Raw genomic sequence first — 26,980 nt, 5'->3', positions numbered from 1 at the left:
AGTTTATAAGACAGGGTTCAGTAAGTCGCCAAGGCTGGCCTCAAACCTGTATTCCTGTCCCAGGCTCTGGAGTACTGGGATTACAGGTATGCACCACTGTGCCTGGCTATTACTAAACATTTTTAAAACTTTACGTGTTTCAGGTCATCAAAAATGAAATTCCACTTCTATTTACTTTGAAAGTAAACATTGCATGCTGGATGTTGAACCCATAAATTTGGTTAATGTACTTAAATAGGAAAGAGGGCCTTTCCTTCATGATTAATTTAAGCATGTGTTTTATCCTAAATTATGCCCTTGATCTGCAATGCTGCCAATTCGGTAACTGAACTTGTATTTGAAGATCTATTTATTCCCCATCTAAATGAAGTACTTCCAGTGATGTTTACTATAGCACTTTACAAAGGAACGTTTTTAAAATGAGACTGTTTAAAATGGCTCTAATGATACAAAACTGAAGTTACAACTGGCTCACAGCTACTCACAAGCCTTATTGTTCTTTTATTCTTTTGCAGTGCTGGGGATGGAACCCAGGGGTATTCTACCTTCAAGCTATACCCCCAGCCCTATTTTTTATTCTTTATTTTGAAACAGGGTCTCACTAAGTTGTGGAGAGACTCACTACATAGCTCGGGCTGTCCTCGAACTGTGATCCTCCTGTCTCAGCCTCCAAAGTACTTGGATTACAAGTGTGCACCACCACACCTGACACAAACTTCACTATTCATATGTGGAGTGTTTAGTGTTTCCTGTGCTATACACTGTCTTCCATGCCCAGAAAGAGAAACAGGAAGACAACTAGATGTTTGTGGGTATGTATGGTACTGGGGATTGAAGCCAGGGATATTGTGCCTCCAAGCTATACCCCCAGCCTCTCTTTATTTTTTTTTTGGAAACAGGGTTTCTCTAGGTTTCTGAGAGTCTTGTTAAGTTGCCGAGGCTGGTCTCAAACCTGATCTTTCTGTCTTGGCCTCTCCAGTACTAGGATAACAGGCATGTATCATCTTACCCAGTGTAACTAGATCTTTAAAGGAAGAGAAGATGTAGACATGCTTAAACATGCCAAGGAAAGGGAATAGAAGGGAGAAGAAGCTGTCAGAAGAGAAAAGGGACAAAGGGAGAGCAAAGGGAAATGAGTGATGTTGACTGTCACCTCTGTGTGTAGACATGCATGTGTGTGAATGTATAAAAATGCATGACAGACACTAGTTTTGGCCATCAAACTTGGATCAACAGAAAGATAAAGAGTCCTTCCTTTGGATTCCTGTTGTGGTGGAGAGGGAGATGATTTGGGGGAAAGAGAAAATTGTTTAAGCATAAAGTTAAGGGTTTTAAAGAGCAAAACAATTCCTGGCGGAAAAAAAAATTCAGGCAGGTTGCTTTAAAAGTGTAAGCAAGGCAGGGCGTGGTGGCGCACGCTTGTAATCCCCGTGCTTGGGAGGCAGAGACAGGAAGATCGTGCAGGTTCGAAGCCAGCCTCGCTGGCTTAAGAGACCCTGTTTCCAAATAAAAAAAATATAAAATAGGTCTGGGAGTGTAGCCCAGAGGTAGAAGGGTTTCCAGGAACCCCAGTACCACCAAAAAAAAAAAAAGTATAAGCAAGCCTAGGAACACAAAGAGGAGGAAGTGTGACATCTTTGATATTGGCTACCAGGACTCTGAAATTCAGAGCTAAAAGAGCTTTCGAGAAGAATGAAGACATCTAACCTGCAACTTAAGAAAGAGGGTTTCACTATGTGTAGGATGAGTGAGGAAGAAGAAGAAAAAAATGGGTTGGTTGGTTTGCTTTCATTTTATACTGTAGGGTGAAATCTACACTCTCAATCTGTTTTACTCTCAATCATCTGCCTGCTTTAACAAGGTCAGAGGCCCCAAAAGAGCTGCCAGTGTTAGTGGGAATGGTAGGGAAAATAATCAAAAAGTCTAAATAAGCAATGCGAAGTAAATAGAAGATTCAAATATTTATGACTCTAGTTGGAGAAATATATGGTATTTGTACTGATGCATACAAGGCAAGTCAATTTCCCTTTTCCTCTGTAAAGTACTGCTTAAACAAAAATGCCAATTTGATGGCAGGAAAGTAACCAGCATCTTAAATGTACATGATGTACATTCACAAACATATCAAAATCAATCACTAAGCCAAACATGAGAAGGAGGGAGGCGGAGGGTTGGAGAAGGGCTAAATGAGTGATGTGTGCATGTATGCCTCCACCAAGTTATTATACTCCATTAAGATGTATGACTATAATGCAACAATTAAAATTTTTAAAAAATTAACCAGCATTCTGTATTTCCAAATTCACTTCCATCCATGCAAAACCAGCAACAACCAACACTTCCCCCTGGCCTGCTAAAACAATTTTTTTTTTTTTACTTTTCACTTCCATTGTACACCATTCTTGTTTAATGAACTCCAAAATTGAATTTGGCCTTTGTATCCCTCTACTGCATGACACATAGCTAAACAATCTATTCAGATGCTCTTATCTTTTTTGTGTGTGGTACTGGGGTTCCTGGAAACCCTTCTACTTCTGGGCTACACTCCCAGACCTATTTTATATTTTTATTTGGAAACAGGGTCTCTTAAGCCAGCACAGCTGGCTTCAAACATGTGTGATCCTCCTGTCTCCGCCTCCCAAGCGTGGGGATTAGGAGGCAAATGCTCCTATCTTCCTTGTACTAGGTCTCTTCTTTCTAACTGTACCAGGAACTTTCTCCCTTGAACTGTCAAAATTTATCCCATACTTGGAATCTCAATATCTTTCATTTCCATCCGAATCTTGTGGTTAATCTTTTTTGTTTTCAGACATCACGATGTTCCAGTTTTGCCGGAAAAAAATCCCTTTTAATGAAATGACCTTTATCTGTGACCCCATTCCTTGTGTAATTTCTTTGTGACTCAAGGAAAGTAAAGCAAGAACTATTATTTATTTAGGTTCTTAATTATAGCAGGATCAAACTAACCAATGACTTGGAACATTTTAAAAACTGTTTTTCCTCCTCAAAATAGCATACATTAACAACTGCATCAAATTGAGAACAACGGCAGGGGCACTGCGGTGGGACTAATTGAGCTGGGTTGAGGCAGGAGCCAGAGAGAGACCCAATATAGAGAGAAATTAATTCAAATGCGGTGCTATACAGAAAGACAAAAAGACAAAAAGAGCTGGCATCATATAAACACATGCAGCATTTATATTTACCCATGCATAGGAGTAAACAACTTCTTTAAAAATCTAAAAAATTTTGTTTAAAAAAATAAATAAATAAAAAGAAATTTTAAAAAATCTATTATTTTTGGAGCCAGGCATGGTGGCATACACTTGTAATCACAGTACTTTGGAGGCTGAAACAGGAAGATCACAGTTCATGGCCAGCCTCAGCTACTTAGCAAGGCCTTCTGCAACTTAGACTTGTTTTCAAATAAAGAATAAAAAATCAGGCTGGGGTGTCGCTCAAAGGTAGAATGTCCTTGGGTTCCATCCCCAGTACTGCAAAAAAAAAATTCTGTTATGTTTGTAACAACTGTTGTAAGAAAAACAGCACATACTTGCATAGAATTATATACAGTAAAAACTTAAAGTCATTTTTTTCTCCATCTCTAATACTTTTCCACTCACTAGAAGTAGGTGGTTTTTAAGAGTTTGGGGTAAAACCACTTTCTAAATATTTTCTAAGTACATAGGACGTGAACTTTTTTGTTGTACTAGAGATCAAACCCACCAGGATTCTATTCTACCTCTGAGCTACAGCCCCAGCCCTATTTTTATAAATTTTTATTTTGAAACAGGGTCTTGCTATATGGCTAACCTAAAACCTGCAATCCTCTTGTCTCAACCTCCCAAGTAATGGAATTACAGGCGTATGCCACCATGCCTGGCACACCTCTTTTTTTTAAACTACTTTTATTGGCACATTGTAATTATACATCATAGTGAGATTCAAAGTGATACATTCATATATGCACTTGGTATATTTCCCTCCACATCTCTCTCAGTTCCCCCTCCCTATATGTTTAGTGAGACTGCTGTGATAATTTCACCTATGGACATTATTTGAACTGTGTCTTTCCCCAATCCTCCCTTTTCCATTCCCTACCTCCCACTCCAATCTCCATCCACTATTCCACTGGTTTCTCTCTCCATTTATCTAAAGTCCCTTTTTATTTCCTATTTTATCTAGCTTTTGAACTGAATTATAATATGCACGTTTGTCACAGAGTAGCTTTTTGAATACATATATCTAAATGATTCTATGTCAATATACCTAGAGCTATCTCATTTTTTTAATGGCCACATAGTATTCTATAGTATGGGCAGAACATTGTTTATTTGATCAGTTCCCTATTGATGGACTTTGAAGTTTTACTGTGTTGACAAAAACCACACTGACTATCCCCAGATAACTGTGTGACTACATATGTTAGGATGGCTATGGGATAAAATCCTAGAAGTAGATATTATGCATCAAAGGATATTTGCATCCACAGTGGTAGAATCCCCAGTTTTCACCCATAAAACCACACTATTTATGCTATCATACAAAAAGAAACTATTAAGGCCAGTTGCCATACATTACCTCTCTGCGTTTGGCTTCATTCTTCCGGTATTTGTTGAAGCAGTGGCACAGGATGTTCCCACAGCAGCAAGCCACGTGTACTAGGGGCCCCTCTTTACCCAGGCTCAAGCCAGAAGAAACCGCCAGCACCAAGGTGATAGTTTTGATCACCAGGGTCCACTTACCTAAGTAGCCCCTAATAATGAAACCACTCAAGATAGTTTTGATCTGCAGGTCAAACAGAGAGAGACTGAATACAGACTAAGGAAGTGAAATGAGACTAAGGAGCAACAACTTGGGCCTCCTTATAGAAACCATACCTTTAGAACAAGGGACACATGACAGTTTGACTTACATTAGTCTTAGTTTGAGAGGGAGCTTAAGACAGATGGAATGGGTCTTTAGGCTTTCAAACTCCTTGTTTTTGCAGGGTGAGGCAAGTGGAAGCTGGACACGAGCATATTGTTTTGTGTTGTTGTTTTGTTGTTGTTGTTGTACTGGAGATTGAATCCAGAGGCATTCTACTTCCAAGGTATACCCACAATCCTATTTTATTCTGATTCCTATTTTTACTTACCTACTTATTTTGTGGAACTGTGGATTGAACCCATAGGCATTCTACCTCTTAGCTTCATTCCCCAGCCCTATTCACTTTTTAATTTTTTTGCTTTTTTTGGTGGTACTGGGGTTCCTGGAAGCCCTTCTACCTCCGGGCTACACTCCCAGACCTATTTTATATTTTTATTTGGAAACAGGGTCTCTTAAGCCAGCGCGGCTGGCTTCAAACCCGTGCGATCCTCCTGTCTCCGCCTCCCAAGCGCGGGGATTACAAGCGTGCACCACCACGCCCGGCTCACTTTTTAAATTTTGAAACAGGGTCTCACTAAGTAGCAGAGGGCTTTGCTGAGGTGGGCCATGAACCTGCCATCCTCCTGTCTCAGCCTCCCAAGTACTAGGGTTTACAGGTGTGTGCCACCATGTAACTTCCAGGTCGACAAAGCTAGGAGGAGGCCTGAGGTAAAACCTAGAGAGGCCTAAGATGGCCTCAGGTTCTGATCCTGTTTAATAGTCACCAAATTGTGGTACATGCTAAAATATACATTAAATGATTTTAACCAAAAAGGATTCATATTGTTACCATTTATAAAGCATTTTAACAGACTCACCTCAGGAATTCCAGAGCCGCAGGCGTAAGGTGCAAACACCTTCACAAGAGACACAGCAAGGAAAGCAAATAGCAGAGCCCAGAGGACGTACATGAAATAATTGACTATGTAGGCAAAGGCTCCCTGCAACGGAGAAAAAAGAGAGAAGTTTGTGTTAGCTGAGACTACCTCAGTGAGGCAGGCAGCTCTCCTAAGTCATGATTTTTCAGGAAAAAGGTGCTGAAAAAGAAGGGCGATATTAAATTGCCCAAATGTTTCTTTCCAGATGTTTAGCAAAACAGCTACTGAGAAAGAGGTGCCTTGCTAGACCCACAGGAAATGGACAAGGAATTTTGAGAACGGAGAAGGCAGAAGAGCATACTGAAAACACTAAAACAAGATAATAATGATTCACCTTTTTTGTGTATGTGGTACTGGGGATTGAGCCCAGGGGCATTATACCTCTGAGTTATAACCCCAGTCTTATTTTATGTTTTCTTTTCTTTTATTTATTTTGTGGTACTGGGGATGGAACCCAGAGGCATTCTACCTCTGAGATACATCCCTAGCCCTATTTTACGCTTTACTTGGAAACAGGGTCTCACTAAGTTGCTGAGAGCCTCACTAAGTAGCTGAGGTTGGCTCTGAACCGGTGATCCTCCTCTCTCAGCCTCCCAAGTACTGGAATTACTAGCATGAACCACCACACCTGGCTTATGTTTTATTTTGAAATAGGATCTTTAAATGGGATCACTATGTTGCTGAGGGCCTTGCAAAGTTGTTGAGCCTGTCCTCCAACTTGCAATCCTCCTGTCTCAGCCTCCCAAGTTTTGGGATACAGGCATGTACCGCCATGCTCCAGCTTACTAAGAGTTTCTTCTATTATATTTACCTTTAGCTAGCCACCATGGTAACAAAATCTCACAGGAGGTCACAGTGTCTAAAATTCCTGAGTGGTTTTATTTTTCTGTTTTTGTTATTATTATATATGTTTAAGGTATATACTGTTATGCTTTTGTTGGTTGTATTGTTTTATGGGTGCAGGGGAAGGAACCCAGGGCCTCATACACACACTATGCCACTGAGCCACACCCAGCCCCAATGTTTTGGTACATAGCTACACAGTGAACTGATCTCTGCAGTCAAACAGACTTAAATACCCACTAACTTCCAGTAAAAATGAATGACTAACAAAGAGGGGCAAGGTCATTCTGGAACCTAAAATCTCAGTGGCCTCTGTCACTGTGAAGCAATCTAAACCCAAAGTATTTAGAAATGGGGTTTTGCTGGGCATGGCGGCACATGCTTGTAATCCCAGCATTCGGGAAGCTGAGACTGGAGGATCACGGTTTGCAGACAGCCTCAGCTACTTAGTGAGGCCCTCTGCAACTCACTGAGACCCTGTTTCAAAAGAAAGAATAAAAAATAGGGCTGGGGGTGTAGCTTGGAGGTAAAATGCCCCTCAGTTACATCCCCAGTACTGCAAAATAAAAAGAAAGAAAAGAAAGAAATGGGGTTTTAACCACTATCACCTCCCTTTTGACTAAACTGTATATTGGAAAATGTAGCAAAATGGTTTTTCTTCTGCTCTAATGCTGTTGGCAATTCCAGTACTCTGTGAGGTCAGAATCTTGGGATCTACCCTGGCAATGTCTTATGTAAGCAGTTGAACCCTCAGGAGGCTCAGAATCAATCTCTCTTTTCTGGTCCTGGGGATTGATCCCTGGGGCAATCTATCTCTGCACTATACCCACAGCTCTTTTTATTTTGAAACAAGGTCTCACTAATGTGTTGAGGGCCTTACTAACTTGCTGTGGCTTGCTACAAACCTGTGACCCTCCTGTCTCAGACCCTCAAGTACTGTAGGAATACACACACACACACACACACACACACACACACACACACATATTGTACTGGGAATTGAACCCAGGGGCATTCTATCTCTGAGCTACACTCCAAGACCTTTTCATTTTTTTGTTTTGAAACAGGGTCTCACTAAGTTGCAGAGGGCCTCACTGAGTTGCTAAGGCTGGCCTCAGACCTGTGATCCTCCTGTCTCAATCTCCCAAGTACTAGGGTTACAGGCATGGACCAATGCACCTGGCTCACAGTTAGCTTTCTTTGTATGTGTGGCAAGAGTGTGTGAAATTTATTATTTTAGAAAATATTCAGTATACAATATTATAAACTATAGTTTTCATGGGGTATATTAGAAACCTAGACTTATTCATTCTATATAACTACAAATTCACACCTCTGGCTTTCTCCCCATCTCCTCTGGATTTTACTACTAGTAACCACCATTCCATTCTCTGCTTGTATTTATTCAACCTTGTTTTTTTTTAAAGATTCCATGTAAGGACAGGCGTGGTGGCGCATGCTTGTAATCCCCATGCTTGGGAGGCTGAGACAGGAGGATCGTGCAGGTTCAAAGCCAGGCTCAGCTGGCTTAAGAGACTCTGTTTCCAAATAAAATATAAAATACGTCTGGGAGTGTAGCCCAGAGGTAGAAGGCCCCTGGGTTCCATCCCCAGTACTACCTTAAAAAATTAAAATAAAAAGATTCCATGTATAAAAAATATATCCTTGAAAAAATTTTACTGCCATGGATGCTGCAACAAGTATATGGGTAGAAAGTTTGTAGGTCCTGATGATGTCTGCTGAGTTTCCAAAAAATAAAATGGCAATATTTTTGGGGGGAGAGACAATGCTAAAGATCAAACCCAGGGCCTTGTGCATGGTATATCCTCAGCCCCTTTAACTATTTTTTAATGGAGAGGAAATAATCTTTGAGATTATTCCTATATGATAATGAAGTATGTCACAGAAAAAAACCTAGTTTTGATCGCAAGAAATTCAAATGGACAATAAATTATGAAAAACTGTTCAACATCATTATCAATCAGAGAGATGCAAAGCAAAGCTACCCTGCGAGTTCACCTAACTCCAACTAGAATGGCAGTCATTCAAAACACAAACAACAACAAATTCTGGCAAAGATGTGGAGAAATGGGAACTCTAAAACATTGTTGGTAGGATTGCAAATTAGTGCAACCACTTGGAAAACAGTATGGAGGATCCTCAGAAGAATGAGAATGAACCTACCAGATGATCCAGCAATACCGCTTTGGGGTATCTACTCAGAAGAATGGAAACCAAACTACCAAACTAATGCATGTGTATCTATGTTCATAGCTACACAATTCACAATTGCTAAACTATGGAACCAGCCAAGCTGTCCATCAACAGATGAATGGATTACAAAGCTATGGGATATGTACACAATGGAATTTTACTCAGGCATAAAGAACAAAATTATATCATTTACAGGAAAATGGATGGAACTGGAGATCATTATGTTAAGTGAGATTAGTCAGTCACAAAATGTAAGAAATTGGATGTTCTCCCTAATATGTAGATGCTATGGAGAAAAAGGGTCAGAGGAGGAACTCTGGATGAAGAAGGAAAAACCATAGGTGAGCAAAAATAAGGCGACCTGAAGGGGATAGGAGGGAGAAGAGGGAAATTTCCTAATGTACATGATGTACATTCACAAACATATCAAAGTCAATCAGTAAGCCAAGCATGAGAAGGAGGGAGAGGGAGGGAGTGGGATGGGAATTGGGGAAGGGCTAAATGAGTGATATGTGCATATCATGATATGTGCATATCTATCTTGTACTCCATTAAGATGTATGAACATAATGCACCAATAAAAAATAAAAAAGAATTTATCAACATTAAAGTGTTGGAAAATATTCATGCCTTACCAAAAAAAGCAAATTTGAACACCAGGAGATTATATTTGCTGGTAAAAATTTTAGGAGCTAAAAGTCATTCAAATTACATGAAATATAAGACTCAAAGGACTTTGACTTTTTAAAACACAAAGCACTATTAAAAGTTAGATATAGCTAGGCATGGTGGCCCACATGTGTAAACCCAGTACCTGGGTACTTGGGAGACTGAGATAGGAGAAACGCAGGTTTGAGCCTAGCCTCAGCAACTCGGTGAGGTCCTCAGAAACTTAGTGAGACCCTGATTCAAAATTTAAAAATAAGGCTGGGGGTGTAGCTTAGGGTAGAATGTCCGTGGGTTGAATTCCCAGTACCAATAAATTAAATAAATAAATAAATAAATAAATAAATAAAGCTAGGTGTACATTTATTAATAAAGCTAGATGCACGCCTATAATCCTAGTACTTGGGATACTGAGACAGGAAGATTGCAGGTTGGAGGCCAGCTTCAATAACTTAATGAGGCACTCAGCAACTTAGTGAGACTCTGACTCAAAATTTTAAAGGTAGTCTGGGGATGTAGCTTGGGGGTAGAGAGACCCTGGGCTCAATTCTCAGTATAAGAAAAAAAAGTCATTAAAATAATTCACTGACCTAGACAAGGAGAACCAGAACATTCAGTTTTTTTCTTAGTTGTCACAAGTTTTCCATTACCTCACCTCCTCAGAAGCACAGACAATTGGTATCTCTGTGCCTTTCAACTGTAGCTTGGGAGCAAGAAGACCCCAGCGGTAGGAAACAAAGAGAAAGGGAACAAAAGGGAAAATAATGGAAACTGGCCAGAGACAGAGTCCAAGAGGACAAATTCTTGGCAGAAGAAGTTTTTCTCTTTCTTTGGTATTGGGAATTGAACCCAGGTGTGTTCTACCTCCAAGCTATACCCCCACATTTTTAAAATACTAAAACAAGGTTTTAATTTGCTGAGGCTGACCTCAAACCTGTAATCCTACTGTCTCAGTCTTCCAAGTACTGGGATTACAATTGTACATCACTCCACTGGGCTTAGGAGAAGTCTTCATAAAACCTAGAAGACTTTTCCCAGGCTGGGGTTACATTTTTAAGATGGAGAGCCAGAGAAATTTGTTGCTCAGGCAAATTTCAAGCTCTAGCTTGAGAATAACTGAACACATGTACACTTACACAGATACACAAACACACACACATGTAGTATAAAGGGAGTGCTGTGGTCATAGAATCATCTTGTATCTTTGCTGTGGTAGTAATTATGAAAACTCACATATGGGATACACAGAAAATTAACTCTCTTACACACATCAGTGAGTATAAAACTAGTGATACAAGGTCTGTGGACTGTACCTATGTCAGTGTCCTACACAGCTACTGTATCATTGAGGGAGGCTGAGTGAAGGGTACAGGGGACTTCTTTGTACATCGCTTTAACATTTCCTATGAATATGTTATTACTTTCACAATAAAAGTATTGTCCCCCAAAAAAGGAAACACACACACACACACACACACACACACACACACACACACACACACAACTTCAGTCCATCACCCTAAACTAACTCTCTCTTTCTGTACTGGAGATTAAACCCACAGGCATTCTACCTCTGACTTACACTCCCAGCCCTTTTAAAATTTTTTTTTCTTTTGTGGTACTGGGGATGGAACCCAGAGGCATTCTACCTCTGAGATATGCCCTAGGCCTATTTTTTATTCTTTATTTTGAAACAGGGTTTCACTGAGTTGTAAAGGACCTCACTAAGTAGCTGAGGCTGTCTGCGAACTGTCAGCCTCCCAAATGCGGGGATTACAAACATGTGCCACCACGCCCGGCTACTTTTTATTTTGAAAGAGTGTTTCAGTGAGTTGGTGAGGCTGGCCTTGAACCTGTGATCCTCCTGTCTCAGCCGCCCAAGTACTGGGATTACAGGTATATTCTACCCTGCCTGGCTTCACTCTATTTATGTAGCGGTTGTTTATTTAGTGGTACTGGGGATCCCGGGACCTTCTACTTTGAAGTTATACCCCCAGGTCTTTACTTTTGGCAAAAAAGGATCCTGCCACTAGTAAAGTCACTTGTGCAAGAACAACATGGAGGAAATTTGCTAGGCATCTTATTTTTAGCGGAGGCTTCTGTGCTGTGCTCCTATTTGTGGGAACATAGCCTCACAAAAATCTTTACACATATTGGCTCAAGGTGATGCCAGGGGAGGGGTTGGCACTTAAAATTTCCAGGAAAGCCGGGCGTGGTGGCGCACGCTTGTAATCCCCGCGCTTGGGAGGCGGAGACAGGAGGATCACGCAGGTTCGAAGCCAGCCGCGCTGGCATAAGAGACTCTGTTTCAAATAAAATATATAAAATAGGTCTGGGAGTGTAGCCCGGAGGAAGGAGGGCTTCCAGGAACCCCAGTACCACCAAAAAAAAAAAAATTTCCAGGAAATGCTATTTTTTAAAATGTGCTTTTATTGGTGTATTATAGTCTCACATCATCATGTAAATCATATTGACAATGACATGTACACAACACACAGCACATAGCCCTTCTTATATTTTTATTTTGAAACAAGATCTAACTAAGTTGCTGAGGGTCTCACCAAGCTGCTTAAACCTGGACTCCTCTCATCCGCCTGAATACTTGGATTATAGGCATGTACTTTCATATCCAACATTTAATTTTCTTGTACTAAGTATTGAACCCAGGAGCATTCTACCTCTGAGTTACACTCAGAGGTTTTTTTTTTATATTTTGTTTCAAAACAGAGTCTTGCTGAGTTGCTGAGGCTGGCCTTGAAACTATTCCACTTGTCTTAAACTCCCAAGTACTGGGATTATAGGCATGTGCCACCACACCCAGCTCTAAACACATTTTAACCCATTCCTTCCTTCATTAGAAACAATAGGTTACCTGTTGGCTGCCTCTGAAATTCCTACTGAAATTATTATGAAAAGATAATCTGTCTTCTTTATTTTCTATTCTTTTTTCTCTCTTTATTTTGTGTTATTGGGAGATTGAACCCAGAGTACTTTTAACTCTGATCTACACCCCATTCTTTCATTTTTTATTTTAAAACAGGGTGTCATAAGTTTTGGGGGTCTTACTAAGGCACTGAGGCTGGTCTCAAACCTGCACTCCTCCTGTCTCAGCCTCCCACGTACCAGGATGACAGGTATGCACCAGCACCATCACACTGGGTCAACAAACCAAAATTTTAAAGATAAGCAACAATTCCACTCATCAGAAGAAAAGGAAATAGAGCAGACCTTAAGCCACAAGAACAAGGCAGCTGGCATAGGTTCTCCTTTTTGCGAAAAGAAAAACTGGGGAAGATTCCACAACTGCCACGCCTAGAGTACCAGAAATTAAATAAACATAAAAATCAAATTTAGCATTTTGGAAATCATTTCTACAAGTTACCTCCTCCGTGCTGATGATAAGCTGGGACCAGCTATTCCACTCTGGGCATTTGTCTCTGTCTTCAAAGGTGACGTGCTCTGAGTTCCAGCAACAGTGTTCATGGTTAAACCAGAATCCCCCTGTGCATATACCTTCTTTTAAGTCTGTCATCCAGTGGGCAGAGATGTCTATCAGCCCAGCTAGTGAACCTGATTTTGGTGGGAGGGAAGAGAAGGCCAAAGTTAAATTTCATTTCTGAAAATTCGTTTTTCAGTAATCACAATGAACTTCGTTAGCAACAAAAGAAAACAAAATGGGGGAAGAAGAATAAAAATAATGGAGAAGCATATGCTTTCCCATTTCTTCTGCCACCTCTCTGATTAGCTTTTTGCTTGGTTTTCACTTACTATGTCATTTTGGAGTGCTGGTGTCTATAGAATTTGTATACAGGAGGGATTCAGGAGAAAGCAGAATGGCTGGTGGGTAGGAGCAAGATGTTGGTGGATTTGTCTTTAAAGCAGTGTTTGTGGATTTGTTAACACTGATCCTTAAAAACAGTAAAGCGTATTCAAGAATATTTTATTCTTACTATATATACAATGTTGAAAAGATGCAAATCGGCCACATGAAGAAACATTCTAAAGGGATTTATTTGAGATGGCTGGGGAGAAGAGCCAACAGAGATTCTGGGCAGTAGGGCTAAGCCTGAATGGCAGGATTTTTGCTCCATAGTCAAGGGAACTTGCACAATGGCAGGAAGGCATACTAGGCAAAGGGAATTGCATTTATAAAAAAAAAAGCACAAACTGTGCCAGGCGTGGTGGCACATGCCTGTAATCCCAGCATTGGGAGACTGAAACAGAAGAATTTATAGGTTCAAGGTCAGTGTGTGGGAACGTAAGTGAAATCTCGTTCCAAATTATAAAAAGGACTAAGGTGTAACTCAGAGGTGAAATGTCCTTAGGTTCAATTTCCAGTACCAACAAAGGGGGCCTGGGGGTGTAGCTGGGTGGTAGAGCAACCCTGGGTTCAATGTCTGATGTGACAAAAAACAAAAAATGTTCCACAACTGTGATATGCATGGAAGGTCAGATGAAACTTTAGACATGTTGAATCCTCCAGAACCTAGGCCATAAACATTCTCAATTTTTCTCAGTGAGGAGGAATATTCTTCAAAGAAAATCAGGAGGAAATAATGAATGAATTGTGGACATGTGCACTATGGCTACCACACTGATAGGGTTAAAGATGGTTACAGTACTTTTGATTCTGGCCTTCTCGCCATTTTTTGCCATCCAGATGAACAAACTCTGGCATAGAGAAATTAAAAGGCCCAGAATCGTGCGTCGGGGAAATAGGAAAGACATCATAAAATTCACAGCCCCTGAAGTCTCAAGACTGTTCCTGCATCCAACACACTGCTTCTATTGTTGCTCTCCAGTGCTTAAACACAAAATGCCCTTGTGTATGAGGGAAAGAAAAATATTCGCTGACCACCTAGTGACAAGAAATATATTAACAAGTGGAGGATATGATGCCTGCATTCCAGCAGGCAAGGGGCTGTGCCATGTGAGTGTTTGAGAAGGTACTGAAAGTGTTAGCATGGGCTATCTACATACTGGAATAACCTGATCGCATTGAGCACTTTGACACTTCTATTGGGCACCACAGCCCCCAGCCTTCTCGTCCTTCTACCTCTTATTTCCCAGATTCCCAAAACTGACATGATGTTCTAGAGCTTGGTTTCCTCACCAGTGGCCTCACCTTGTGGATCTCATTTTACCTAATGCTGCAACTTTCAGTCCTGTCTTCCCTTCTACTTCCACCTCTCCTACTTCTCTCAATAAGCTCTTTCATTCTTAGGTACAAGTTTAATTAGCTCCAAAGTATAAAATGCTGTCCCTTGCCCTTGTTACCATTTCAAGCTTTTGTTTTGTTTTGGTGCTGGGGATTGAACCCAGGGATGTTCTACCTCTGAGGTTCCCTCTCAGTCCTATTTTATTTGTAATTTTCTCTTATTTGGAAACAGGGTCTCACTAGGTTGCTAAGAGCCTTGCTAAGTTGCTGAGGCTGGCTTTGAACCTGTGATCTTCCTGTCTAAGTTTCCTAAGTACTGGGATTACAGGCATCAGCCGCCTTTCCTGGCCAAAGCCTTTATTTTTAAGGGAAGGTGTCCTGGTGGCAGGTAAGCTCATCTGTTTACCTCTATTCTGTAGCTGCTTTCCTGCCGTATCAGCAATTGAGCTATGCTACAGAGAACAATGGGTCCAGAAATCCTAAAGTACTCATTTATATGGCCCCTTTACAGAAGAAATTTCCCGACCTATATCCTTGATGAGTTTGGAAAACCCAGCTATGAATGATTCATTCCTTACTTGCTGAAGTTATTTTCTATTTCATGGCTCATGAATTAGTATCTCTAGTCGCTGAGGCTGGTTATGAACCTGTGATCCTCCTGTCTCAACCTTTCCAGTACTGATGTTATAAGTATGCACCATCATGCCTGGCTGAATTATTATCTCTAGGTAACAACATCAGCAGTATGATTAATGAATGGGCACTGTGCTAAAGTACCATATCCCATTTAATCCTTATAGTAAATTCTTGCCATAGGTACTTTTATTAGCTTTCTTTGACAGGTCAGTAAACTAAAAGTTTCATGGTTAATAAGAAACTTGCCAAAAGTTACAAACATTAAAAAGGATAATTCTTTGTATTAGAGATTAAACTCAGGGGCTTAATCTCTGAGCTACACCCCCAGTCCTTTTCATTTTTTTTTTAAAAAATTTAAAACAGGGCATTGCTAAATTGCTGAGGCTGGCCTCCAATCTGTAATCCTCCTGTCTTAGCCTTCCCAGTAGTGGGATTACAGGAGTGTGCCACCATGCCCAGATCAGCAAAGCTATTATTAAAGCCACTAAATTAGCAAGGATGGGGTTCAAATCCCAGCTGCCAGCCAGGTGTAGTGGTGCGCATTTATAATCTCAGTACTTGGGAAGCTGGGAAAGGAGGATTGCAGGTTTGCAGCCAACCTTGGCTACCTCATGAGGCCCTCTGCAACCTAGTGAGCCCCTGTTTCAAATAAATAAATAAATAAATAAATAAATAAATAAATAAATAAATATTGTCTGGGGATGTAGCTCAGAGGTGGTATGCCCCTGAGTTCAATCCTCAGTACCACCAAAAAAAAAAAGCAACAAACAAAACAACAACAACAACAAAAAACAAAAAACCCCTAGATCCTGGGCTATTGAACTACCATCTAATACCATTTCCTCTAGCTTTCTGATATACTTTTATTTCAGATCTTCCTAGGCCTTATCTTTTTAATATACTTTTATTGATGCACTGCAATTGTACATCGTAGTTAGGTTCCAAATGATATATTCATACATGCACACATCACTTAGTGTGTTTCCCTCTGCATACCAACCCAACCCACTTTCCTCCCTCCCCATACACGTTAATGAGATTGGCAGTGATGCCTTTATATATAGACATGGCATGAGGTGTGTGTATATATAACTGAATGGGTGCAAGGGTGTAGCTTAGTGGTAAAGTGCATACTTAGCATGCACAAGGCCCTGGGCTCAATCCCCAGTAATACACAATACACACACACACACACACACACACACACACACACACACTGAATTTAATCTTTAGATTTAGGTCACTTCCCCCAAATACATACTATGTCGATGAAAATACTTCAAAATTTAAGAAAAAAACCCTGAAATCCAAAATACTTCTGGTCTCAGGCATTTTGGATGAGGAATAATCAACCTCGATTATTTGGGGGGATAGTGAAGAAGGCTAATGGAGTTTATAGGAAAAAGTGGAACCATCCCATCCTTAGCCACATTGAAAGAATTCAATGGGGAGCACTTTGAGAGGCTGAACCATATCTTACATGCATTTCTGTACCATCAAATCAGAGTAGAAGAAAGTTTAAGAAACAGCTACCAAGTCAGGCCTGGTGACACATGCCTGTCCTTCCAGTACTTGGGAGGCTGAGACAGGAGGATCACTTGTTCAAGGACAGCCTCAGCAAGTAGTGAGGCTCTCAGAAACCTAGTGAAACCTTGCTTCAAAATAAAAATAAAATAAAATAGGGTTTGGGGTATAGTTTGGAGGTAGAATGCCCCTGGGTTCAATTCCCAGACACACACACACGCACGCACGCACGCACGCACACGCGCACATGAAACAGCTACCGAAGGTCTCAGGGTCTCAGGAAGTCTTCTGCCTCATGTCTCCTAAACTCCAATCAGAATGTGTTTTTAAAAAGCCGATTATCCACATCTCATACCTACCCCTCCCCTCCCAATATTAGGTGACCAAATGTATAAAAGATCTTGGATGTTCAATGATCAGTTTTCAGACCTGACTGAAGCACTGCTTGCAGAGCTTTCACTAGTGAATAAAGAAACCTGCTTCAAAAAAAATTTATTATCTCCAACAAAAGGTTTCCTCCTCAAGACAGGGGCTGAAATGCAGGACTAACATTACCTTTAAATGGATATGGTATCTCATAGTATAGGGTGTTTAAATGCATGTTCCCTTTTATTTAAGGTAGGTGACGCAGGTATTAGTACTCCTTTACAGATGGGGACATCGACCTTTCTAAAATTGCTGAAATGCTTTGCTATAGGGCCCTTTCCATAGCTCGAACTCTTCCTGTTGCCCCTTTCCTCCTAGTTTTTGCTGATTAGGGGAAGCATCTGGTTTTTATTTTCTGCGATATTTCTCTGTGCATGCTGCGTTGCAAATACCGATCCCACTCTTGATGGCCCCAGTAGTGGCCTGGCTACCCAATTAGAGGGTGGAGCCTCTTTAAAACACAGGAGGTACATAAACAAATGTATCAAAGTTAATCACCAAACAAGCATGGGATCGAGGGAGGGGGAGGGAATGGGATGGGGAATGGATGAAGGCTAATTGGATGATGTGTGCTTGTATATCCTCTTAAGTCTTGTATTCCAATGTGATGTATGATTACAATGCACCAATAAAAATAAATTAAAAAAAATAAAAGACTTCCGGGAAGATAGTGACCGAGAAAAGCAGGGCTTAAGAGCCCCGCTAACAACAAATCTCCATTACCACAAAATCAGCGCCTTTCATAGCCAGAAAACACCATCACCAGTGAAACAAAACATCACCAGGCTCCAGAGAGAAAGCAGACTGAGAACAGAGCCACAGAGGAGATAACCGGCCTCACGCCCGAGGATGCGGCAGACGCGGCAGCAGCGCCATACTGCCGGCGGCACCAGCGAATCCACGGGACGGCTACAGCAAGCTGAGGTGAGCCACTGCGGAATAGCCAGGCGGGATTTCTCTGTGCAGAGAGCATCTAAAGCTCCCAGTGGCCGAGCTCAGCACACGCTGCAGGGATTCAGAGTGGAAATCAAAACCAAGAAGAAAAACACCAGCCCCACAGCCGAGGGCGTAGCAGCTGCGCCATATTGCCACCAGCGGCAGCAGCACCGAATTCAGCGAGGCCAGTACAGCTACATCTGCGTACTCAAGAACAGTGAGTCAAACTGCGGGCCACAGAGGAGAAATCCCAGTACTGTACTCCCTGGGTCTTGACCCAGTGGGGGAGGGGCGGTGGCAGAGATATCACACCATAGGAGAACGTGCAACCTGGCACCCCCCCATAGTTTAAAGCAGCCTCTATAGACTCCATGGGTCGGAGACTCTGTGATAAAACCCAGTAAAGGAGTAGTGGGGTCTGAGATACTACTGATTCGAGATCCAGAACACCTTAAGTGAAGTCATAGTGACCCAAGGGAAGAACCCAGAGAAGGCACAAACATCCGAAGTCATGGGAAAGAGGAATAATACTGAAGCAATAAATGCCCACAACCCCACAACATCAGAACCCGATAAAACTGAAAATCAGAGATTTCTAGAAGATCAAATCAGGTAAATAACTGTAGAAATAATAGAGGTGCTTCGAAAAGAATTCAGAGAGAGCTAAAAAGAGATAAAGGTTGCAATTAATGAAGTAAAGGCCTCAATTCAAAGCACAAACAACCGATTAGAACACATGGAGAACAGAATCTCGCTCTTAGAAGATGAGCAATCCAAAAATGAATGCATAGTTTCTAATCTAGAAAAAAATATCCGACAGCAGGAATCTGATATTGAAGAAATATGGGCCCATTTTAAGAGAGCTAACCTAAGAATAATTGGAATAGAGGAGGGAAAAGAAAGTGAAACCAAAGGGATCAACAATCTCTTCAAGGAAGTAATAGCAGAAAATTTTCCAGACATAGAGCAAGAGGTCGATACACAGGTCCAGGAAACTTATAGAACTCCCTTTAGACAGGATCGGAGAAGAGGATCCCCACGCCACATAATTGTCAAAATGACCAATGTGGAAGCCAAGCAGAGAATCTTAAAGGCAACAAAAGCAAAGGACCAAGTGACATTCAGAGGCAAACCAATTAGAATCACTCCAGACTTCCCAAACCAAGTTATGAGAGCCAGAAGGGCTTGGAGTAACATATTCCAAACTCTGAAAGAAAACAACTTCCAGCCAAAAATTTCCTACCCAGCAAAACTTTCTATCAAATTAGATGGAGAAATAAGAAGCTTCCATGACAAACAGAAACTGAAGGAATTTATGTCTTCAAAACCAGCACTAGAGAAAATACTCAAAGAGATTAACAACAAAGAAGAAATAGGTAACACATTCCAGAACTAGAGAAACAAGATTTTCCATCCAACAGACAACTAAGATTGGTTATCTGTGGAGATTCATTATTTATGTTAGTCTTTTACCTATCTCTAAAGGGTATTGTTTGCCTTTATTGTTGTTAATTTCTAGGACTTCTAGTTGGAATATTAATATACCTTCAGATATAGCATTTGGAAATATTTTCTCCCATTCTATTAGTAACTGTTAACTCTGTTTACATTGTCTTTGGATATACAATAACTTTTTTATTTTTTAGGGAGCTTGTATACTCCTCTGTTGCCTGTGCCATTGAAATCATAACCAAGAAATCACTGCCAATTTCAATGTTGTGAGGTTTTAGGACCCAGATTTTCTCCTAAAAGTTTATAGTCTTAAGATTTATATTTAGGTCTATTATCTATTTTGAGTTAATATTTGTATATGGGATTAGGTAAGGGTCCAATTTTATTCTTTTCCATGTAATTATTATTTTTTAACAATATTTAGTTAAAAGATTAATATTTCCACCACCAAATGTTCGTGGAAACCTTGTCAAAAATAACGACAATATAGGGAAGAATTTAGCTCTAGGCTTTTATTTAACTCCAATGGTTTATATATCTGCCTTTAGAATAGTACTACACTGTTTCAATTATTGTAGCTTTATATGGTTTGAAATCAGAAAATATATATCTTCTAGCTTTGTTCTTTTTCAAGATCGTTGTGGGTACCTAGAGTCCATATTCCATATTAGGATAGATTTTTTTCTGAAAAATAAATATATAAATATATGATAGTTTCACCTAAAAAATAGAAAAAAATATTCTCTGGTAAGAAAGAAAGCAAAAAGAAATATTGAAATGTTATCTTTAAGTCATCAAAAGCTTGGTATCAGACAAATGAAACTGTTATGTGAGATTATCATTTTTAATTTTAGATAAATTGCCATAATACTAGATGTCAACTACTAAGCCAAGCATGGGAGGGAGGGATAGGGAGAGAATGGGGTGGGGATTGGGTGGGGGCTGACTGGGAAAAGTGTGCATGTATGTCTACAAAAGTATGTATCCTACTATGATGTATGAATACAGTGCACCAATAAAAATATAAAAATTAAAATTAAAATTAAAAAAATAAAAAATAAAAAATAAAAAAATTGCTGAAATGCCTAGCAATGCATTTCAGGTGGGAAAACAGAGACCTCAATCTTGTTCATAATTTGGGGGAGGGCTGTGATACAGTCCTGGGAGATCTGCTTTGAAGACTGACAGAGTTTACTATACCTGATAGAAGTCCAATGAGGAGCATCAACAACCAGCCAGAAAAAGCATCGCTCACACTGTGAATTAAGGCCCAAGTTGACTCTTTGCTTTTATTGGTAATCTAGGGGGAAATGAGAAAACATCAATATACTTTACACATACCCTCCCTTCACTTCAAAGTTTCCTAGTAAAGAAATACAACGACGAATGATCTGGGAAGAGAGACCAATTGAAAGTTACTTCTCACAATCTTTAGCTAAAACAATTTCATCAAGAACAGTGTGTGTGTGTGTGTGTGTGTGTGTGTGTGTGTGTGTGTGCGTGTGCACGTGTATGTACGTATATACTGGGGATTGAATCCAGGGGCATTATCCCTCTGAGCTATGCCCCTAGCCCTTTAATTATTTTTCGAACAGGGTTGCACCAGGTTGTTGAGAGTCTTGCTAACTTGCTAGGGCTGGTCTTGAACCTGCAGTCCTTGTGTCTCAGCCTCCCAAGTTCAGGGATGATAGGCATGCACTAAGAACTTTGAGACATAGTGAACTCCACTTTCATCACAGTACTATATTGCTCACAAGTACCTTATGCAGGGATTCCCTATTTAGCTGCTAATTTCTTAGAGTGTCAACCTGTTCTGTTCATTATAAGGATTTCTTTCTTTCCTGAAAATCTACTATCCTAAGGACAGTCACTGCACTACCAGAAATCACTTTGTCTTATAAAAAATAAACACCGGCATATTTGAGTGAAGAAAGTACCACTTGAGGTTTATGTCATAAGGCTGTGATTCAGCTGAAGCAAATTCTGAGACATAATCCCATATACTCCTAATTGTACATTGATCACATATACTAAGTGACATCAGTGATGCAGCTCTTTCATTTTAAGAAATCTGCAGGACACTATCAGAGGCTATCAGAAGATGAGGAAAACCTGGGTGAGATAGTATACAACTGTAATCCCAATTACTACGGAGGCTAAGGCAAGAGGATCACAAGTTTGAGGCCAGCCTGACCTCAAGAGCTTAGCAAGATCTTGTCTCAAAATTTAAAAACAAAAACCAAAAGCAAAATAGGGCAGAGAGCGTAGTTCAGTTGTAGAGCACCCCTGGATTTAAATCCCCAGTACCACAAAAAGAAAAAAGAATCCAGAACTTTATTTTTTAGTACTAGCCTTGTCAATTTAACCCTTCATGGGTCCACATTTCGTGTGTGTGTGTGTGTGTGTGTGTGTGTGTGTGTGTGTGTGTTGTGCTGGGGGATGGAATACAGGTGCATTCTACCATTGAAACACAATTCAAGACCTTCCTAATTTTATTTGGAAATAGGGTCTTTTTTGCTTTACTGGGGATGGAACCTAGGGGCATTGTAACTCTGAGCTATACCCCTAGCCCTGTTATTTAGTATTTTTATTTTTAAAACAGGGTCTCACTGAATTGTGAAGGGCTGCTTTAAGTAGCTGAGGCTGTCCACCAACCGTGATCCTCTGGTCTGGTCTTTGCCTTCCGAATGCTGGGATTACAAGCGTACACCACCACACCCAGCCCCTTGGAAATAGGGTCTTGCTAAGTAGCTCCACACTGGTCTCGAATCTGTGATCCTCCTGCCTCAGCCTCCCAAGTACTGGGGTTATAGGCACAGGCCACCACACTTGGCTCAGTGTTCACATTTGGGTATGGGTACTGGGGATTGAACCCTAGGGCATTCCACCCCTGAGCTGAACCATCAGCTCTTTTTATTTTTTTATTTTAAAACAAGGTCTCACTACCCAGGTGTGGTGGTGCACGCTTGTAATCCCAGCATTTGGGAGGCTGAGACCGGAGGATCGCGGTTCACAGACAGCCTCAGCTACTTAGTGAGGCCCTTTGCAACTCAGTGAGACCTTGTTTCAAAATAAAAGAATAAAAATTAGGGCAGGGGGTGTAGCTCGGAGGTCGAATGTCCCTGGGTTCCATCCCCAGACCCGCAAAATAAATAAATAAATAAATAAATAAATAAATAAATAAAAACAAGGTTTCACTAAATTGCTGAGGCTATTTTCAAACCTGTGATCCTCCTGTCTCAGCCTTCTAAGTACAGGGATTATAAGTGTGTGCCACTATGCCTGCCTCACATTGATTAACTGATTGATTGATTGTGGTACTGAGGAATAAATCTAGGATATTCTACCTCCAAGCTACAGCCCCAGCCCTATTTTGTTCTTTTATTTTGACAAAGGATCTCATTAAGTTGTGGAGGGCCTCTCTAAGTTGTTGAGGCTGGCCGTGAACCTGCATTTCTCCTATCTCAGTCTCCCAAGTACTAGGATTACAGATGTGTGCCACCATGCCCAGCTCTGACTCACATTTTCAGAACACTCTGATTGCTTTGTCACTGGTACTTCCTCCATCTCTGTACCACTATTTTCTTATTCACAAAATAGTTGATTTAGCTACCTTATCTTCCTCTACTGTCACGTCACAAATAACAACAAATCATGAAAAATTCAAAAGGAGTTTTAAAATGCATTATGACTTATGACTTTAAGTTTCCAATTTCAGTGCTGAAAATAGATGAGGTTACATTTTTCCTTGTGATATTGTTTCTTTTCTGAGAATGAACAGTTAATGCTAAAAAAAATCCACATGGACTATGTGAGAAATACACTTTGGGTTCTGATTAGTAATTGGTATCATTTACCTCAGATGTAGCTATTACTTTGAGAAATGTGCCCTTGTCATAGCACAGGTGACTCTCACAATTTGAATAACATGTTGAATATGCAACAGATGACAAACTGAACTCTGAAAGCAGAAATAATAAAGGCAGTTCTAAAGGCTGCCTGACAAATCCATATGATATGATAGACAGAAATGGGATGTGTGTGCTCCAGAAATCTTATGACAAACATAGAATGTCTTACAGAGATCGCCCTTTTGAGTTGTGATAAAGAAACTCGGCGTAATTTTCACAATTCCAAGGATTAAGAAGATATTTCCTCAAAACCTGTACCAGTGGCAACGTGATGTCCTGGATTTCAGGTGTTTGTGCAAAAACCATTTAGAACCAGAGAAATGCTAAGAATAAAATTCGAGGGCTGTGGGTGGAACTCAGTGGTACAGTGTTTGTCTGGGATTCACCAAGGCTTGGGTTCTATTCCCAGCACTGAGAAAGAAAAGAAAAGTGCATTCTACCTGACTGCTCAGGAGATTTTCTTGGCTCTGAGAGGAGGAAATCATGAACTCAGGAGAAAACAAGGTCAGTTTAACAATCAAATTTTAAATTTGCAGTTCCATCAACAGTGTATAAGAGTTTTTATTTCACATGTGGTAGCTAAAGAGGAATTAGGTAACAAAAGAGACCTTTAAAGGAGTAGAGATTCCAGTGGAGTGATGGAAGAGGATTAGTGAAGAGGGGAGATAGAGATATAATGAAGGTAACAGTTTACATGTTTCATGTAATATGCCTCATGTAATTCATTTCATGTACATATATGAAATTATCAATACCAATCTCAATGACTTGTATGGAGAAGGGGAGGGAGTATAGTGCAATTGGAGGGAAGCTCACCAAATGTTTTGTGCATGTATGTTATCACACTATACCTCATTATGATGTATAATTATAATGTACCAATAAAATAAAACTTTTAAACGAAAATCGAGAATCCAAGCAGAAATCATTAGAGAGAAAAAAAAAAGCCAGGCATAGTGGTGCATACCTGTAATCACAGTACTCAGGAGGTTGAGACAAGAGGATCACAAGTTTGTGCCAGTCTCAAAAACTTAGTGAGACCTTGTTTCAAAATAAAAAATAATAAAAAGGGCTGAGGATGTAGCTCAGAGGTAGAATGCCACTGGGTTCAATCCCCAGTACCAAAATATAGAAAGAGAGAAGGAAGGAAAGAAGGAAGCAAGAAAGGAAGGAAGGAAGGAAGGGAGGAAAGGGGAGGGGAAGAAGCAAGGGAGGAGACTACTCCTACTGGGGCCTGAAGAAATGATTCTGACAGTTGCTGGGGTTGGGCACCTAAATTTTTATTTATTTATTTATTTATTTATTTATTTATTTATTTATTTATTTTTGGTGGTACTGGGGTTCCTGGAAGCCCTTCTACCTCCGGGCTACACTCCCAGACCTATTTTTACATTTTCATTTGGAAACAGGGTCTCCTAAGCCAGCGCACGTGGCTGGCTTCGAACCTGCGCGATCCTCCTGTCTTTGCCTCCCAAGCGAGGGGATTACAAGCATGCGCCACCACGCCCGGCATTTACTTATTTTTTCTGGTGGTACTGGGGTTCCTGGACGCCCTTCAACCTCCGGGATACACTCCCAGACCTATTTTATATTATTTTTATTTGGAAACAGGATCTCTTAAGCCAGCGAGGCTGGCTTCAAACCTGCGTGATCCTCCTATCTCTACCTCCCAAGCGTGGGGATTACAAGTGTGCGCCACCATGCCCGGCTGGGCACCTAACTATTTAAATAAGCTCTTCATTGTGGCCCTTACACAAACTAGAAATCATGATTCCCTAATTAAAATGATACCAGGCAACACGTTAAAGGCAAATGACTTTGGCAGGCTGCTCTGAGAGAGTTTCACAGTACTTTGAAGAGAAGTGGGTAACTTCTCTTGCCAAATTCAAATGAACCTTTGCCGTGGTCCTATGTACCATCTATTAGCTATCAAATTAATGAATGTCCTTAAACTGAATTTTGTTCATCTTGTGGTTTCATTGGAGTACATAAATTTTCTTGGGTTTTTTGGCTGTACAAAAGCTACAATCATAAGGAGTTTATCCTGTATGTTTCAGTAAACAATAAGGCTATAAGAAGTTTTTCCTTTTATTCTTTTAAAAAAGAGCCCATATGCTTTTCTTAGTTTTAAAAAAATGATTCTAGATCTGGGTCTGGTGGCTCAAGGCTGTAATCCCACTGCTTGGTCGTTTAGGACAAGAGGATTGCAGGTATGAGGCCAGCCTTAGCAACTTAGCAAGACCTTTTCTCATAACAAAAAATAAAAAGGACTTGGGATCTAGCTTGGAGGTAGAATGCTCCTGGGTTCAATCCCTAGTACCACAAAAAAGACTTGCTTCTGTGGAAAAATCATAAAACAGAGGTGCAATGAAGGAGGAAGATCTTTGATATTTACTTTGCTGCTCTCCTCCAACACTGATTTCACCTCTGCAAAGGCATTTATCACCAGTCTAGGGCTGTACAGTTCCTTTTCAATCTTTTACTATAGAAAGACAAATTATTAAATATAAGTTTTCTTGGTGGTACTGGGGGTGGAACCCTTCTCGGTCTACACTCCCAGACATATTTTATATTTTTTATTTGTAAACAGGGTTCTTTTAAGCCAGCGAATGCTGGCTTCAAACTTACACGATCCTCCTGTTTCTGCCTCCCAAGCGCGGGGACTACAAGCATGTGCCACCACGCCCGGCATTAAATATAATTTTTAAAGAATCCTTTTAACACATCAAATAATATTATATGCATATGTGAATGTATAACTATGAATCTTGATAGCATGTACAATTATGATGCATCAATAAAATTTTAATAAAAAATAAAAGAACCATTTTATCTAACATGCCAACCACATACATTTTTTAAAATTTTTAATTTAAACATTGTAATGGTTCATGGTGTTAATACTATTGTATGTCACAAGTCCTATAATTTTTCACAATTATAATATTAATAGTAAGATATAAGAGAGTATATTCATATATAGGATAATTTTTTTTTTGGTGGTACTGGGGTTCCTGGAAGCCCTGCTACCTCTGGGCTACACTCCCAGACCTATTTTTACATTTTTATTTGGAAAGAGGGTCTCTTAAGCCAGTGTGCGCAGCTGGCTTCGAACCTGCGCGATCCTCCTGTCTCTGCCTCCCAAGCGCGGGGATTACAAGCGTGAGCCACCACGCCCAGCATATATAGGATAATTTTTCAAAAAATATATTTATGGATAGCAAAATTCTCAAAAAGTGATATATCTAAATGCTCACTTTTGAGTGGCAGAATAAAATATTATGTGCAGTACAAGAAAAAAGATGCCTTCAAGAAGGGGGTGGTGGCACATGCCTATAATTCCAGTACTTAGGAGGCTGAGACAGGAGAATCACAGATTTGAGGCCAGCTTCAGCCATTTGGTGAGACTCTTTTAAAAATAAAACAAT

General features: G+C 40.4%; 1 protein-coding gene across 1 annotated transcript in view; it reads right to left on the bottom strand.

Annotated features, from left to right (window-relative positions):
- CLCN5 (chloride voltage-gated channel 5) overlaps nt 1–26,980 on the bottom strand; it is a gene marked incomplete at both ends in the record, with an annotated part of 58,755 nt that overhangs the window by 8,958 nt on the left and 22,817 nt on the right. The window contains 4 exons of the mRNA XM_080718295.1: nt 4,582–4,788; nt 5,727–5,849; nt 12,892–13,079; nt 20,842–20,941. Of these exons, the coding sequence (XP_080574421.1) occupies nt 4,582–4,788; nt 5,727–5,849; nt 12,892–13,079; nt 20,842–20,941 (618 nt within the window). The remainder of the gene's footprint in view (nt 1–4,581; nt 4,789–5,726; nt 5,850–12,891; nt 13,080–20,841; nt 20,942–26,980) is intronic.

This window comes from Muscardinus avellanarius (assembly GCF_963383645.1).
Source record: "Muscardinus avellanarius genome assembly, chromosome: X".
Lineage (NCBI taxonomy): Eukaryota > Metazoa > Chordata > Mammalia > Rodentia > Gliridae > Muscardinus > Muscardinus avellanarius.
This window is presented reverse-complemented; position numbering and strand designations above follow the sequence as displayed.